Source organism: Clarias gariepinus, chromosome 26, assembly GCF_024256425.1.
Source record: "Clarias gariepinus isolate MV-2021 ecotype Netherlands chromosome 26, CGAR_prim_01v2, whole genome shotgun sequence".
Classification (NCBI taxonomy): Eukaryota; Metazoa; Chordata; class Actinopteri; order Siluriformes; family Clariidae; genus Clarias; species Clarias gariepinus.
In genome coordinates, this window is record NC_071125.1 from 18,497,588 (window position 1) to 18,516,023 (window position 18,436).

Below are 18,436 nucleotides of genomic sequence, written 5' to 3' on the forward strand. Positions count from 1 at the left end.
CAGCACTGCATCCAGTGGCTGGGGTTTGGGCACTGACTGGGAATCGAACCCCTACCACTGAGCCACCAGTGCCCCTTTTTTTTTTTAAAGTAAATGAAATAACAAAAACAAACATTTCAAAATATTTGTTCCCCTTATTGTAAAAATGAATCACTCAAGTAATATTAGGGTAAGATAATGCAAACATAAATAAATGTATTTTAATATGATTCTTTTGCCTAGTGTACAACAAAGTATAAACAAGCATTTCTCATACAATAATCTTCTTTGAACAGTTTTATGCAATGTTGTCTTACCATCGAGAGACTGAACAACATCAGCGAACAAGGAAAAATACTTCTGTTTTAGTTAGTTTTAAGCACATCTTTGATCATGCCCATGAATGTAAAGAAGTAGAGGAACAGTTGATCTTGATGTCATAAGGAAAGCAGAGTGTGACAGAATATGCTTTCAGCTTCTGGTGGCCAGGGAGTGAAATGATCCAGTATAGAAGTGTGCTTATAGAAAGGGACTAAACTCTGAAGATTACATATAAAACACTCAGCTATTACATTAGTTATTTCAGTGTTAATCGACAAAGATACAGCTGGAAATTATATTAGGATACACTTGCCACCAGACATCACATTCCATTAGTCCCTTTATAGCACTTCAGATCAGTGCCCTGATCACCACCAAAGTTCCTGTCAGACTTTGTCAGACAATCCACAGATCTTATGGCAGGACAGAGATAGTCAAAACTCTGCTTGAAACATTACATGTTTAAACCATTAATCACGGTGGCATTCACCATTATCAAAAGCCTGGCGTCACAAACATGGACATTCATTCCCTCGGAATATGAATAATTTCTGTTGGTATTCAGCAAATCAAAAGCTTGGGGTCTGCTTGTGGCTTTGAACTTCTAGATGGAGCCACACTACATGAATTTGCCCACCGTCACAAAAGGAAGGAAAGGCCATGGAGGAATATATTTCTTAGGTTCTAAAACAAGATATCACCAAAATTTGCAAGTTTCGTTTTTGTGGGAAAGAAAGGAAGATGATTAGGGCTTTGCATAGAGTAAGGAGAGCTGAATAAAATCCTGGCCCGACCGTCAATTTATCCGAACACAGACCGTCAAAACATTGTTTAGGTTCATATGAGCATCGGGTGGCAAAAAGGGGGAACTGTTTTTGCAGTTATAGGCTACTAATTGGACATTTCATATTTCTATTTAATGGAGACACTTATGCAATATGCACAAATTATTTAACCTGGGATGAACAAAATGTTAGAAGATACATTCAGAAATTATTCAGAAAAGTCAGAATGTAGTGACAGACAGCAAGAAAATCCGCTGAGGTGAGATAGGAACTACAACATCTGTCCATCTGTTCTCAACATCACGGAAATGAAAAGCATAACCATAATAACCTTTAGTATGTGTTCTGTCAATGTCTTTATTTCAGGTCTAAGTAACAGTTCAGTTTACAGTTTTCAGGTTGTCCCTGCTTTATTTTCAGTGTAATCGAAATCAGACAAGCATAAGAAACCTACATGTTAGTTATGAGTAATGACAAATGTAAGCTGTTAATGTTCAAATTCCATCTATCCATCTAAGAACCTGTGTACAATCAACATTCACACACTAAGGGTAATTTGGGAATGCTAATTAGCCTAATTTGCATATGTTTGGACTTTGGGAAGAAGCTGGAGCATCCAGGTAACCCAGGAAAACCACCAAGCATGGGAAGAACATGCAAACTCCATGCACACAGACCTTGTGGTGGGAATTGAACCCGGACCCTGAAGGTGCAAGACCACAACGCTAATCACTAATTTTAACCAATGTTAAAATGATTTAATTATTAAATTTATATTCATGTTAGTTGTTTACTTGATGTATCAGAAGACAGTAGACGGTCATTTACCACTTTATCCAGTGCTGTCAGTGTTCTACAATGAGGTCTAAAGCCTGGCTGGCATAATTCATGGATGTACAGTATTTTATATGTAGATATGATCGTAACTGTGCTAAATAAATAAGAGATTTGATATCGGCCTATACATTAGTTGGACAGCTACCAAGGGTCAAGTTCAGGTTTCCTAATTAGGGATTTGATAACTCGTGCTAAGGAAAGAACTAGGTATGTTAAGAAGAGGTTCAATTATTTCTGGTATTATCCTGAGAGAGAAAAAATCAAAGGTATGGGATCTAGTACAAAGGTTCTTGATTTTGATGAGAATATTAGTGAATTTGGTTCATTTTCTTTTGTAGAAGTTTCCTCCCACCGTCCAAAGACATGCAACAGTTCAGACATTTCCAAATTGCTCGTAATGTGAGAGTGAGTGTGTGGGTGTGTACGCACGCATCTAGGGATCCAACATAAAAACTGTGCCGAAGTGGTTTTGACAATCCGATGTGAAGCAGAAAAAAACAACAACATTTTGATTACCAGCACACAGGTGTTAATATGGGACACTTTGTGCTGCAAAATGGAACAAGAACAAACAAGAAAATGTTTAAATGATGTTACATTAACATGTAAAGTCACAGATCAGTGGCCCCAGCAACAACAATAAGAGGACACTGTTATGGTTTGTAATTGTTTTAGTGACCAATTGGCAGAGTTTTGATTACATCAGAAGAAACAATGTCAGTATAACAGCCTGTGTAATCCAACCTCCAAGAAGCAAACTGTGTATATAAAGCCACTTTCCTCAGAGAGAACACACTCATAAGCTTACCCCCCCACCATCCCCCCACACACACAACCCCACACACACACACACACACACAAACTCTGGATCTGCTCAAAACCAAGGTAGGAAGGTCCATTATTTTATTTTAATACTCATGCGAGATATTGAAATCGATCTGAATAACAATCTTAATGTCATTTAGAAAACTACAATTAGTTCTGTATGTTTTATTTATGTTCTTTACATCTGGATTATTATCATCAGTGTATTATTATTATATTTCCACTTTTAGCAATAACACTCTGACAGTGACAGATGGTAATAAAATGGTCTATTGCAATTATACTGTAAAAGACCATATGATTTTTAATCATCAGATGATTAAAGCTGTTAAAAAGCTAAGGCGCTCGGTCACGGTGTTTGTTTAAGGTTTTTGCACTGCAGATCTGACAGCAGCACATTTCATCAGCATGGTGGAAAACATGCATGGAAGGAGCGAGTGAAATGAACTTATGGTCCTTGAACACTTTGGATTTTTATGAGATGCATTATGTCTCTTTTTAGTTTTGTTAAATTTTTGTAAAAAAAAAAAAAAAAAAAAGTAAATAAATAACAACTATTAATAATGATTTTAAAATCAAATCTAATTTTACTGGTGATCGATTTACTGTACTATATTTACTAAATATACACAAAATATACCATTTATCAAAGGATTTGCCAATTTTTTTTTTTTATTCTACTTTGTACACCACTGGTCAAAATGTCTCATTTTTCTCTTAAATCTTATTTATTTTATTTGCAGTTTAGTCACTATTCAGATTAAAGATAAAACAAATGGACAAAACTTTTAAACCAGTTTACTTTCATTTATAATACAATTAAACAAACAAACTAAACTTCAATATTCATCCAAATAATCAGATCTGTAATTAATGACTCATTATCTGGATTTTAATGGGTCTCTTGATGACATGAAGCACAAACCAGCTTATTTTTTAATCTTTAAGCCAAGTGTTTGTGCCTACAAGAGACTAATTAACTGGACTTTAATGAGTCTCTTGAAGACAAGCTTATATGATCAAGGTATAGATTAAAAATACAAGTGCCTAATTAAATAAGCAAGATTCGTGCCTCTTTAAATATTCCCCCACAAAAAAATAACAAAAATATTACTAATTTTATGGAATGAAAGAAAAACACAGAGAGAGATCTATAGTCTTTAAAGGTTTTATTCTTCTGCTTGGTGGGTTTCTTCCACGTATTCCGGTTTTCTTCCACAGTCCAAAGAGATGCAGATAAGGCTGATTGCTCTTCCCGAATTGTCTGCAATAGATTGGCACTCTGTCCAGGTGTACCCTGCCTTGTGCTCCTGGAATAGGCCCCCAAAACAAAATGGAAGAAAGAAAAATTATAAAAAGCTCTCAGATTGTTTTTTCATCAGACACAAACAGCATTACCGAAAAGTTTTATTTTTGTTTCTCTATGTAATGGGCCTTTTTCTATTCTTCCAAAGTTCAATCATTATGCTTATAGGTAAACTGGAGCCTTTTTTTCTCACAACTATATAAATACACAACTGTCTAGTCCTAATACAGTGAGTTCTCATCACATTGTGTGCACGTGGAAATCCTCTTCCTCTCACCATAGCTGTGGTTTTACTGGTTTCTTATCATGCAACTTCACCAAGTGTTTAAGTGATTAACACTGATGATTCTTTTTTTTTACCACATTTTATTGACAATGATTCAGTAGACATTGATAATGTAATTTCGAACCTCCTTAGTTGTTTTCTTTGCTTGATGAAGCCCAACAATTTGACCCTTCAGAAATGGTGATTTTTTTTGTGTGTGTTTATTTGTTTGTTTGTTTGTTTTTCTTTCTTTCTTTCTTTCTTTCTTTCTTTCTTTCTTTTTTCTTTCTTTTTTGGCCAGGAAGCATTTTACTGTCGTTTAAAAGTAATAAGCGATAGTTATATATTACTTTTACTCAGAAAGTAACCAATGCTAGTACAGTAACTAGTACCTATTGACCTATTACTTTTATTGCCAACTAGCACAAGACTTTGAAAGCACAAAGTTGCTGAATATTTGATCTGCGTTGTTGAGATTAAAAATCAATGAAACCGCTGGAACACTGTGTCGTTTTTAGTTTTGTATTATACAACTAACATTATTGCGCCTTGCTACAGTCAATTTGTTTCTGCTATCGTAATGAATGTCAGAGTTTTTTTATTTGTTATGCCTGTTTTTTTGCTTTAATGAAGGTCTGCATGAACACCAAGTTAATGATCCATTTTTGATTAAAAAATCAGCTTGCCATCTAAACATATTTGAATGGAAGGGATGAGACTCACAGCTCAAACAAATCTGAGACATATCAATAGGAAATTTTCATAACATATGATATTGCATCATCAAAGTATATGTATTTTTCATTTCTGTTTTGTTTGATGAACCTCAGGCTCATGAAGCATTATATTTATTAATATGGGATAAGACTCTCGTTCTCTGTCTCATAAACCCATGGATGCATATAATATATTTACATAGGTACACTGTTAGCTTACAAACATGTTCTAGCAGCTGGATTGTGGGTGTGTGTTGAACTGTATGTACAGTGGATGTGTACAGTAGTGTGTCATCTCATTACTTGTGTTTGCTCATTGCTAAGCAACTAGATCTACTGCTTAATCCTGAAAATAAATAAATTTCCTACATACAATCATTTACATTGTTTTCCATTAGGTAAATGACAAATCACGTAAAATAAACCCAACAAAAAAAATGCAAGGCAATGACACAAATTGCATAATGCATGCTGACTGCACACTTCTTTGTTGAGACTGTGAGAAAGAAAAGAAATCGATTATGGGTCAGTTTCAGCAACACAACTTATTTATGTACAGTAGTTTTTAAAAAGTTAGAGGTCCCTACTTCTTTTTAATTCTAAAAGTTTTGTTTGTTTGTTTGTTTGTTTGTTTGTTTGTAAACACATAATAGAAATCCCCTGATCAAAGTGGCTCTAAGTATTAGGCAAACACAACCTTAGACAAGCAACAACATATATATTTTCTTACAAAGCCATTATTTATTTAACAAAAATTAAGCCAAAAAGAAAAAATTCGCAACATTAATTTGGAAACAGCCATACAGGATAAAGCGGTATAGAAGATGAGTGAGTGAGTGAGTGAGTGAGTGAGCATCCCAGCATGCTTTATTCACTTCATTGTATGCTAATTCCAGCATACAGACCACTCAGGCGTTCAAAACCAGTTCTGAAGCAGGTGAAAACCTGGCCAGCATAACCCATCTCTGCTCTTCAGGACTGTTTGGAGAACACTGACTGAAACATGTTTAGGGAGGCTGCAACTTACGGCGACTTCACCGACTTGGAGGAGTACACATCATCAGTGACCAGCTGCATCAACAAGTGCACCGATGATGTCACTGTCTTCAAGAGCATCATCTCATTGACCATTGCAATGCTCAGCAATATAAAAGAAAACAGGAGCTACATCTTAGACCCATGTCTCAGGCCCCACTGCAAATGTTTAATGTTAGAGTCCATGAGAGCACAATTAGAAGAAGACTGAACAAGTACACTTTGCTTGTAAGGGTTGCTAGGAGAAACCTCTTCTGTCTAAAAAGAACATGGAAGCAAGACTGAGGTTTTGCAAAACTGCATCTGAACAAATCACAAGATTCCTGGAACAATATCCTATGGACAAATGAGACCAAAGTAGAGTTGTCTGGCACTAATGCCAAGCGCCATGGTTGGGGAAAATAGCATTTCAGCAGAAACATGTCATACCCACTGAAAAGGGGTGATGATTTGGGCGTGTTTTGTGGCCACGGGACCTGGGCACCCTGCAGTCACTGAGTCGACCATGAACTTGGGTCATACAACAGGACAATGATTCCAAGCATACCGGTAAATCTACAGCAGAATGGCTGAAAAATAAAAAGATCATGGTTTTGGAATTAGCCAAAGTCCACACCTCAATCCAACTGAAATGCTGTGGTGGGACCTTAACAGAGCTAAGCATGAGTAAATGCCCAAAAACCTCTGAACTCAATGCAATGTTGTAAAGAAGAATGAGCCAAAATGATGTGAGAGACTGATACAGTCAAACAGAAAACAATTACTATTATTGAGGGATACTAAGTATTGCCCACATGACTTTTATTCATTTTTGGGTTAAGTAAATAATGATGCAATGAAAAAGGTTGTTGTTTGTCTGAGGTTGCTTTGGCCTAATACTAAGACCCGCTATGATCAAATGATTTTTTTGATGGGACACTTACTTTTACATATGACATATGTTCTTGTAAAAATGTATTAATTATACACTGTGAGAAAAAAATACAAGCTAGACCCTGAAATAAACATATCTTGTCTGAACAAATATATTTTCACTGTGTTTAATGTGTAATTTTAAAGCCAATCAATAGTGCTGAATTTCATCAGGATGCATTTATGCTGTTTTTGTCATTTTTGCTCATACTATAGGTTTGCACTGTGAAATAATTCCATTAGGAAAAACTCAATGAAGCAAAATAAGTCCTATTGCTGTGTAATGGAAGAGGCTGATCCAGCCAACTTGGCGAACGTCAACGTCTTTGAAGTGAGTTGTGAAAATCTTCCTGCATTTTGGATTTATTGTACAGTATACAGGTGTGGCGAACTGTAAATAAGACAGATAAGGAACTGGGCAGAAAATAATGTCCTTTTTTTCTCTTAGTGGGTTGTTCAAGGTGATGTTTCAGCTCTGGATTACCTGAGCAAGAAGAGTCCGACTCACCTGAGCATTAGGGATGAAAACGGAGCTGGACTGATCCACTATGCTGCCGCTAGTGGACATTTGGACATTATTCAGCTGCTTGTGTCCATATCAGGACCTAAGGGTGAGTCCTAAATCTTTCCATACTCACTAATCTCCACCACTACAGTATGTAGATGGCACTTAAACCACTAATACACACCAAATAAAAGATCAGAGCCTTAATTCTGCACTACAGGGCTTTAGAATGATTGGAAAATGCTAGTCTCATTTTTAAGTTTTTCTTTGCTTAGTTACAATGGCATCATCATCATCAACATCATCATCATCATCATCTCAACGCCCAAATTATGAGACCAGTTCACTATATAGTCCACTGAAATGTCACATATGTGTACTATGTGTGTCTGGGATGAGCTGATAGAAAGGCTTTGTTAAACAAAAAAAGGCAAACAAGCAAACAAAAAAGACTCCTGTGAATCCAATTGCCTTCTGTGAACAATACATGCTGGTGGTGGTATAATGGTGCGGAGAAGAGTTTTTTCTTTTACACACATTAAAGAAATAGTTCAGTTTTTTTTTTTCAGAAGTCTGTCTTAAATCAAAATTAAGGTGCAAAAGAGTGCATAAACATGCATGTATTGGTAAGTAATTTTACAACCCCTTATTTGGTGCAGAAATACTGTACATTCCTTTTCAACCAAGTTGGTATATTTAAAATTTAAGGTGTATTTAGTACAAATCGTTCAGTAAACTTTTTTCTGTTTCTGGAAATAGTCGTATGGCTGATTTTGGGTAAGTATACGGTAAGACAAACTTTACAGTCAGTTTGCAGAGCAGAAAAATAACATTTGTAACGACCAAGATCCTTTGTAATGTACTTACTCAGACTTGTGAATTTGAAAAAATCCAAATTATCCCTTTAATAGCAATCAAGCATCATTTCGATATCACTTCCTATCTGAGTATTGCTACCGAGCACTTGCGTTCCATCATGGCAATCTTGTAATGTATACAGTACTTCAATCCATAATGGACCATGTCACAAAGTCATCTCAAACTTAGATCGTGAGCGCACATTAATGGCCTCCCGAGTCACCAAATCAGAATCCCATAGAGCACATTTGGAATGTCATTACAGTGGGAGATGGAAATCTGCAGCAATTTGGTAATGAACAAGACTTTTCTGAGAGCAAAGGCGAGTCCTACTAAACTATGGCCAAAAGAAAATAAAATTTACTATCATCATTTCACAATACATGTTAAACAAGTGTGTGTGTGGTTAATAAAAGTGTAGCTACACATATTAATAGAAAAAATATTAAGGCAGATACATTGTAGTGTTATTGCTGTATTAACAGCTTTATTTTAGCATAATGGCAATTAGTTATCCAGCTCAGATTCCAACATTACTACAAACGCTTGAACATTTTCTAGTGAATATGTACAGTAAAAGCAAAACCTATTATCATCTAAAGTGCCTATTATAACTAAACATACTCATTAAAAAGTAATGTGAGATCGTAAAACAGAAAAAAAGAACACAACACATTAAAGACAAAGGAAGTGTAACAATTGTGTTACAAAAGTTACAAAAATACAATAAAAGTTTTTTAAATTTTTATTTATTTTCTTTTTTGATATCTGCATTTAATTTAAAAATGAAATAGTGTTAGTATTGTGATCCAGAATCCATTTTGTTTCAACTCGGGGCATCTTGAGGCTCTGCAGCTACTGTATCTACAGTTAGAAAGTAATAAATGAGTTTAGATCATGTGTTTTTGTGTGTGTACTATATAGAGCTGGATGTTCAGGATGCAGAAGGCCAAACTCCTCTACATTTCGCTGTGGAGAAAAACCAGGAGTCAAGCTGCTCACTGTTGCTGGAGTTGGGTGCCAATCCAAACATTGTAAACGCAGCCATGATGGCACCGATTCACCTGGCTGTCAGCAAAGAACACAATCACCTGGTGCAGGTCAGTCTCTCAGACATTTAGTTACTTGGTACAGATCAGTCACTCACTTTGCAGTCTGTCATAGTAAAACATAGTGGGTCATCTGCCAGACATCCATATAGAGAATATTTTACATTCATCCTATTTTTGCAACTGATATTAAATCAAAAGCCAAACAGTGGCAGCTCAGCATTCCATCATCTCATACAGCTCATCATAAGGAACCCATTCATCTGATACAAAACCAAAGTGTGATACAGAGGAAGTTGAACCCACATGATCATCTGGTTTCTGTACTAGATATTTTGTTTTGTTTTTTTAATTATTTGCATTTTTGTAATTTTGTTTTTTTCAGTTTTGTCATTTTGTTTTCAGTTTTGTTCTTTTGTTGTTTAATTTGTTTTTTTGTTTCCAGTTTGGTTATTTTGTTTTTGAATTTGTTACTTTGTTTTCAGTTTTTTTTTTTTTGTTTTTTTGGATTTGTTAGTTTGTTTTCAGTTGTGTTTTGTTTTCGGATTTGTTATTTTATTTTCAGTTTTGTTTTGTTTTCGAATTTTGTTTTTAGTTGTGTTTTGTTTTTGGATTTGTTATTTTGTTTTTAGATTGGATATTTTGGTTTTGAATGAGTTATTTTGTTTTCAGTTTTATTTTTTTTCGGATTTGTTATTTTGTTTTTAAATTTGTTATTTTGTTTTTGATTTGGTTATTTTGTATTTTTAATTTATTATTTTTTTGTTTGTTTGTTTATTTTGTTTTTAAATTAGTTATTTTGTTTTTGGTTTGATTTTGTTTTTGGATTTGTTATTTTGTTTTCAGTTTTGTTATTTTGTTTTTGGATTTCTTATTTTGTTTTTGTTTTGGTTATTTTGTGTAGCACTCAGCCACCGTACATAACTGTTTGTGAGTCACTTGTCAAGTCTTGAGTCTAACACGTTTGGTTACCTGGTACAAGCCAAACTCAGTTACTTGATAGAGGTCAGTTACTTACACTCAATCACCTGGCACAGCTCAAATCACTGATCTGATGTTGTCTCAGGTTCTCCTATTCTGCAGTCAGACAGATGTGAATCTAGAGGGAGATTTGGGAAACACACCGTTGATGGTGGCATGCACCTACAACAACTGCAAAGCTCTTCAAACACTTGTGAGTATAACTTGTCTATTTATTAAGGGTTAAAGGAAAAGGTCACAGTTTTATTCTTAATATACTGAATGTTTTTGATTAACCACCATATAGTGTGTTTGGTGAGATGTGAGAAGTTTTAACATCATGCAAACTTTATACCTTAATCACAACCTCAAGTTTTTCAGATTTCCTTTGTGGTCTATGTCATTTTTGTTAAATGTATATAGTTATTATTCTATGATGTCATGGATTCCAAAAAAAAGTAAATATTTTAATTATAGAACCTCTATTGGGTAAACTGTTTACAAACAATGGTGACTCAGATGGTGTGTCTGTGTGACATCATCCATACTAAACAGCAAGATGTAGACATCCCCTTTGAGTGTTAGGGGGTTCAGATCTCAGTATTGTCAAAACCACAAAAATACAGAAATAAATGTATGTAAAAAAGAACAAATGACTCATTGATATAAGAGGGAGGCAGTTAGCACTTTCCTGGTGGTGTAATGCAGTATGAGCTAGTCTTCTCCTTCTGTGGTTAGTAATTGTAGTATGATAGGGATCGTCCCAGAGGTGAGAGGTAACTGAGTACATTTACTTCATTACTGAACTTAAAGACATGTTTTATGTATCTGTACTTTACTGGAGTAGTTATATTAGTGGATATGTGTTTTTTTTAATACTTATACTTAGCTTTAAACCATGCGTAACTGCATGACATTGAGACACACCTAATAACCCAACAGGTGCTTGCAATCAGAAGTGGTGCTGGTTGCAGGCAACGGCAAAATTTTTGTTTTTGAATTTGTTACTTTGTTTCCAGTTGTTGTTGTTTTTTCGGATTTGTTATTTTGTTTTCAGTTTTGTTTTGTTTTCAGATTTGTTATTTTGTTTTCATTTTTGTTTTGTTTTCAGATTTGTTATTTTGTTTTTAGTTGTGGTTTTTTTTCGGATTTATTTTGTTTTCAGTTTTGTTTTTTTTTCAGATTTGTTATTTTGTTTTCAGTTTTGTTTTGTTTTTAGATTTGTTATTTAGTTTTTAGTTGCGTTTTGTTTTAGGATTTGTTATTTTGTTTTCAGTTGTGTTTTTTTTTCGGATTTGTTATTTTTTTCAGTTTTGTTTTGTTTTCAAATTTGTTATTTTGTTTTCAGTTTTGTTTTGTTTTCAGATTTGTTATTTTGTTTTTAGTTGTGTTTTGTTTTTGAATTTCTTATTTTGTTTTCAAATTTTAAGGTGAAAACCTTTGTACTTTTACTCAGGTACATAAGTAAATGGAGGCCTTCTACTTTTACTTAAGTAATATTTTCCCTAGGGAATCTCTACTTTTACTCAAGTACATTGTTTCTGTACTTTGCCTACCTTCGAATCGGTACTGTATTATATGATGAGTGGTAAGACTGGGCAAATGACCAGCGTGAGAGAAAATACTACCTATTATCAAAGTTAGCAGTACATCTGTGGGATAATCGAGAAAATTGTGTGCATCCATCATTTGTTTGACTTGTTACAGTTTAAAAATGGAGCAAAGCTGTGTCATCAGAACAAGCTGGGGCATTATGCAATACACACCGTGGCTTTTTCTGGAGCCAAGGAAGCTATGGAGGTGTTACTGCAAAAAGGTGAGCCTCACTGATTTGCTTCAAGATGATGCTAGTATCTGAGTGTTATACCTGTTGTCACGCAGTCTAAGGATTGTAGGTCACTGCTACTGCATGTGGTGTGTAACGATATAAATGCTCATGATTACATACAGTATTAGAGTTAAGGAGACAAACCATTGCACTCATGTGATCCCCAAATATTAATACTGCTTTATTGTACTGTTTTGAGACACTTTTCCGGCAGACTGATCACAGCAGTTGAAGAAACACAATGAACATGCATCCTTATGTTCAGATGACTCATTCTGTACACTGTTCCTCTGTAGACATGTGGGGCTGTTTTTGTTCAAAGTGCACATTGCTTACACAGTGCTCCTGCAAGATATTAGGATATTACAAATATTTGTTTCATGACTCAAATTTTTTATTTTTTTTATTCACTCATTTACATTTGTAGACATGTCCGGATGTGCATACAAGGTAGCTAGTTTAAAGAACAGGACAGGAATAAGCAAACCTTAGTTTCAGTCTAAACATGGATTACATGAGTCATGGCAGTGTCATGAAAGTTGAAAAGGTTCAGTTGATAAAAGACTGTCTCTTGTGATTCAGTTCTCATAGATTTATTGGAATGTGCATGTGTATAGTATTACTATATAAGACAGTGGTTGTCATTGTGGGCCCCTGGGGAGCATTTTGATAAAAAACATGCCGACAGGTTCCATGGAATTTTTTTTTAATAGTTAAAGGATTCCCTGGCTACTACAGGTTTTAAAACTTATATCTGATATAAGAAATATAGTCATGTATAATCAAAGTTTTACATATTAATAATTGATGTAATTTATATTGGTGGCATGGTGACGTAGTGGTTAACATTGTTGCCTTACACCTTTACTGGTCTGTGTGTGTAGATTTTGCAAGTTCTCATGCAGATAAAGCTAATTAGTGTTTGAAAATTACCCTTAGTGTAAGAGTGTATGCGTGCTTGTGCCCTGAGATGAATTGGTTGCCAGAACAGGGCGTATTATCCCTTGTGCCCCCAGGTCCCCCGGAATACAGTAGCCCCAGGCTTTCTGGCCCTGAACCGGTATAGAGTGAGTGAGTGAGTAATTCATATCACTCTATTTTAATTGCCACTATCGTCCTCTGTTTCAGGAGAAGAACTGGGTATTTCCACCCTCACACATATTAATTATTTGGACAAATCCAAGAGTAGCCCACTTCATTTAGCGGTGCGAGGCGGAAATACGGACGTGATCAAACTTTGCATCGCTAAAGGAGCGAAAGTGGACCAGCAACAGGTTAAGAAACATACACACACTCACACTTTCCTTACAATTCCTATTGCATCCAATTAATGTTATTTATATACCCAGATGTTTTAGCTTTCAAAGCATAAAGCATGAGGTTTTTCCTGGTAGGGTCCAAATTTCCCTATGACTCTAATTTTGACCTATAAGGTTAAAACTGTCGGAGATTGCTGACCACTTCATTATTTAACTTTATTTTTAGCATCGAAGGTTACCTTGTCATTTTGCAAGTAATCAATCACTGACTGCAGTTGTGTCAGTTTTATTGATCTTGGCAACTGGTACAAAAATGAAGCTGAGAATCATGTTCAGGAAACATCAAAGTAAACAAAAATAATTTAAGATGAAAGTCAGAAACAGGATCAAAACCAGACAACACAGACAGACAAACACATATAGTACTTAGCAACATAAATCTGGCAGTGAAAGTCCTTTCATACAGCTATTGTGTTGGACTGTGAGGTGTGAATGAACATGAGAAAGTCTGTAACATAGAGCGTGTTAATACATGGCGGCCCTGCTTGCAGTTTGACGTGTTTCTTTTCTGCTTAACCCATTCATGTGCATGTGTGTGTTACAGTGTGACAAATCCACAGCACTGCACTTCGCATGCACACAGGGAGCGATGGAAGCAGTACAAGCAATGCTACTTCCTTATGAGAGAAGCATCGATGAAATCATCAACATCAGAGATGCAGCGAATCAGACGCCGTTACACAGGTTGGTCTATAATAGACTCCCAGCCGTCTGACCAAATAGCACATGATTTTGCAGTTCTTCCAAATAATTTCTAAGTCTGGTGCATACACCTTTTAAAGCCATCAACAGGTATTAGAGTGCGCACGACTGAATCCCCTGGTCCTGTCCTTAATTTTATGTTCCTCATTGTTTAAATTGTAAGTTATCTCTCATTTAATTAAAAAAGAAAAAAAAATCTAATATGTCTTACATTTTTTTCACCAAACCACCAAAACTTAACTGATTAAACACGTTGTTTAAGGGTAATAAAACTCTAATTATATATTGTATTATTAATTTGCCTTGCTGTAATTACAGAGCCACGTTATTTGATCATGTGGAGCTGGCTAAATATCTCGTCTCAAAGGTGAACCAATTATGATTTTTATGTAAAGTTTTTGCAATACTGCAAATATGAATGCTAATATTTCAGTAAATATCTTAAACTTGTAAAACAAGTCGGTCCACCACTGTATATCATCACTGATTATATTTTTGTTTTGTGAAGGGAGCGGACATTGATTGTGTTGACTGCAAGGGTTTTACCCCATTACTCCTGGCTACAGCTAGCAGCGCATGGAAAACGGTTTCATTCTTACTGTCTAAAGGTACATTTGATACACTACTCACAATAAGTTAGGGATTGTTATTTACATGAGTGCTTTTCCTATTTGCCCTGAATTTGAATAAAATAAGTAAAAGTTCCCTTTGATACTAATTATTAAAGATAATGATATTACCATTTTCATTAGTTTAAAAATTATTACCCCAAAAATTTCGACAATAACAGGGATAGCCCCAAATAACAAAAATTGACAATGTCAGTAGCGGGTGTTTCTACCACTTGCCGTAATGACAGCTTGACAGCGACGTCTCATGCTCCTCACTAGCCTCATGATGTTGTTCTGAGGCAATGCATTCCACTCTTTCACAAGTGCTACATGCAGCTCTGCCAGGTCACGTAGGGGTGGGGTACGATCATCCAGTCTCTGCTTCAACTAGTCCCACACGTGATCTATGGGGTTCAGGTCAGGGAACATTGATGGACATACAATATGAGGCACTCCAACTTCCTGAAGTCGAGCTGTGACTATTCTGCCACGATGTGGTGGAGCATCATGATCCATGAACAGAAAGTTGGGGGTGTGCTGGCAGTATTGGGGGATGATGATGTGTTCTATGATGTCTGTGAAATAAGAACATGCAGTGACTGAGCCATGTACAATAACCAAATCTGTTTTGCGCTGACTGGTAATGCCTGCCCAGACTGTTGCACCTGTTAACCTCAGCGTATCGCTCACCTGTATAAACTGTATATTGTGCCGTGGGCGGGGCATTGGGCAGCAATTAAGCTCACTCGTCTCTCCAACATCCTTTCCGGCGGTAAAACGCTACAATATATATATATATATATATATATATATATATATATATACACACTGTATATAATCATACTTAAGGACTATCAAATAATAGTCACTGGTGATCAGTGCTATCAGATATTCAGTACAACAGAACTCTCTCTTGTGTTATATTGCTTTTATATAACAGTTCTATAAATGCCATTTACAGTAAAACCTAGAATTGCGAGTAACGCAGTTTGCGAGTGTTCCGCAAGACAAGCAAAGATTTTTTATAAATTTTGACTTGGAAAACGAACAAGTCTTGGTTTACGAGTGCCGAGTATCATGTATCACGCATGCGCTCCTTGTTTTAATGTCGAGCGTCACGTGATCACAATTGAGCCAACAGTTTTTTTCCCTCTTTCGCTGCAGAATTGTGGGTAATCGTCTCCCCTGCTGGGTCTTAGTGCGCGTCTCTCACTGGTATAATCAACATCCGTGTCCGTTCTCCCTCAGCCTGGCGCACGCGTAATTTGACACCAGGTTCACACACTGTCTTTCTCTCTCTCTCTTGCCTTTAGTGTGTGTGTATGTGTGTGTGTGTGTGTGTGTGTGTGTGTGTGAGAACAGGCATGGTGTCAAATTACGCGCGCAGACATAACGTCCCAAACACACACACACAGCGCTTGCACGCATAAACGGAAACACTTATCTGTTGGGATTTATTTTTACTTTTTTAAAGGTAAAATGCAGGTTAATTTGTTTTATTTTTACTTTATATTTTGTATTAATTATTTTTATGTATTTATTTTTTTGGGCTGTGGAACGAATAATTTGAGTTTCTATTATTTCTTATGGGAAAATTACATTTGGTTTACGAGTGTTGGGAATACGAGCCCGCTTTCGGAATGAATTATGCTCGTAATCCAAGGTTCCACTGTATTTTTAACGTATTATAATTTATTTGTTTTTTAACCATTTTTTAAACACCTATCCTTCTTAAACTGGTGAAACTAACTAACTGGTGGAGCTGGCGACCAACAATTTATTACTAATAAAAGATTCCTTTTATATTTCCACTTATTCCACTTTAAAACATTAAATGTCTTCTGGGTTCCATAGTTAAATCCCAAATAATGTAAAATAGAAAGCTAGTGCACAATGTACTGTACATGACACTTTTAATCCTGATGTCATAATAAATATCATCATGGATGTAATTACCTGGAGCCAAATTAAAGTAATGCTGCTATTCAGGAAATCAGCATTCTTGCTTATTGAATATTGTGTATCTTGCACATGTATATTAAACAGACCAAAGTAACCACATGATTTCTTTGCAGGTGCTGATATTAAAATGAAAGACAAAACTGGACGCAACTTTCTCCATCTTGTCATCCTCCAGCCAAAAGGACTTAAAAATCTTCCTGAACACACTATACAGGTACTATTTTTATTTATTTATTTATTTATTATTACATAAATCATCAAGTAGGCCAAGATTTTAAAAAGCAGCTTTCCAGATGACGTAGTCTTGTTCCCCCCCATTCAATTCAATTCAATTCAATTTTATTTGTATAGCGCTTTTAGCAATTTTCATTGCCGCAAAGCAGCTTTACATAGTCAAAAGAATTATTTAGGTTTGTATGAAATGTGAATTTGTATGAATCAAAATGGTTAGTTTGTCCCTGGTGAGCAAGCCGAGGGCGACAGTGGCAAGGAAAAACTCCCTGAGATGGTAATAGGAAGAAACCTTGAGAGGAACCAGACTCAACAGAGAACCCATCCTCATTTGGGTGAAACAGAAAGCAGTAAATGATCTGCATTTATACAGTGTGTAGGGTGGGAGGCAGTTCAGCTATAATAGCTGATGTTAATTGATGTTAATATGGAGTCCAGGTAGTTATTGAAGACCCAGGTAGACTTGTAAGAAGTTCCAGTCATGAACTATCGAACTGTCAAGTCCCCAGAGAAACAGTTGCCAACACCAGTCAAGGCCAGAACCATTTTCTAGGTAGAGAGAATCATTCCCAGACACCAGACGCATCCCAGAGAGACACGCGGGGCATCCATGTGACGAGATCTTCAGCCAGAAGCGGGGCACCAGGATGGGTCAGACAGGTCCGGAGGGCAGAGGGAGTCTGGATCACTGGCAGCTCAGGAACGACATGTGTAGCTCGACAGAGAGAGAGAGAAAGAGTGAAAGGGGGAGACAGGAGGAGAGAGGAAAAAGAAAGAGGGGGAAAGAGAAGAAGAGGAGAGATGGCAGTTAGGTATGGTCACAGTCACACAATGTATAATGTGAATGTATATTAACTGTAGAGTGCAAGCAAAGACTCCGGCAGGAATAACTATGACAGCATAACTAAAAGGGAGAGCCAGAAGGAAACACAAACATGAGGGCTTCCTGAGATGTAAAGCAAACAATCACCTCACCGTCAGCAAACCTGAGTGATCAATGAGAGTGAGGAAGACAGCATCCAAACATACCAGTTCACCATAATACTCTACGTCCATGAGTCCCCCAGATCTGCTCCTTTACCTAAGGCTATTCTATTTATAAAAATGCTTGGCTAAATAAATAGGTTTTTAGCCTGGACTTAAACACTGAGACTGTGTCTGAGTCCCGAACACTATTTGGAAGACTATTTCATAATTTTGGGGCTTTGTAAGAAAAAGCTCTGCCCCCAGCTGTATTTTTCATAATATGCGGTACTGACAAGCAGCCTGCATCCTTTGATCGAAGTAGGCGTGGCGGATCGTAAGACACTAGCAGTTCGCTCAGGTACTGCGGCGCGAGACCATTCAATGCTTTATATGTCAAGAGTAGTATTTTAAAATCAATGCGAAATTTCACAGGGAGCCAATGGAGTGAAGATAAGATAGGGGTT

The 18,436-nt window shown here is 36.2% G+C and overlaps 1 protein-coding gene across 1 annotated transcript in view; it reads left to right on the forward strand.

Moving 5' to 3' along the window:
• Window positions 1–2,744: 2,744 nt before the first annotated feature.
• Window positions 2,745–18,436, forward strand: part of LOC128514135 (transient receptor potential cation channel subfamily A member 1-like) — a 30,041-nt gene continuing 14,349 nt past the window's right edge. The window contains exons 1-11 of the mRNA XM_053487840.1: window positions 2,745–2,807; window positions 7,198–7,312; window positions 7,430–7,592; window positions 9,269–9,444; window positions 10,460–10,567; window positions 12,061–12,169; window positions 13,310–13,455; window positions 14,045–14,184; window positions 14,521–14,569; window positions 14,711–14,810; window positions 16,889–16,989. Of these exons, the coding sequence (XP_053343815.1) occupies window positions 7,235–7,312; window positions 7,430–7,592; window positions 9,269–9,444; window positions 10,460–10,567; window positions 12,061–12,169; window positions 13,310–13,455; window positions 14,045–14,184; window positions 14,521–14,569; window positions 14,711–14,810; window positions 16,889–16,989 (1,170 nt within the window). The 5' untranslated portion in view covers window positions 2,745–2,807; window positions 7,198–7,234. The remainder of the gene's footprint in view (window positions 2,808–7,197; window positions 7,313–7,429; window positions 7,593–9,268; window positions 9,445–10,459; window positions 10,568–12,060; window positions 12,170–13,309; window positions 13,456–14,044; window positions 14,185–14,520; window positions 14,570–14,710; window positions 14,811–16,888; window positions 16,990–18,436) is intronic.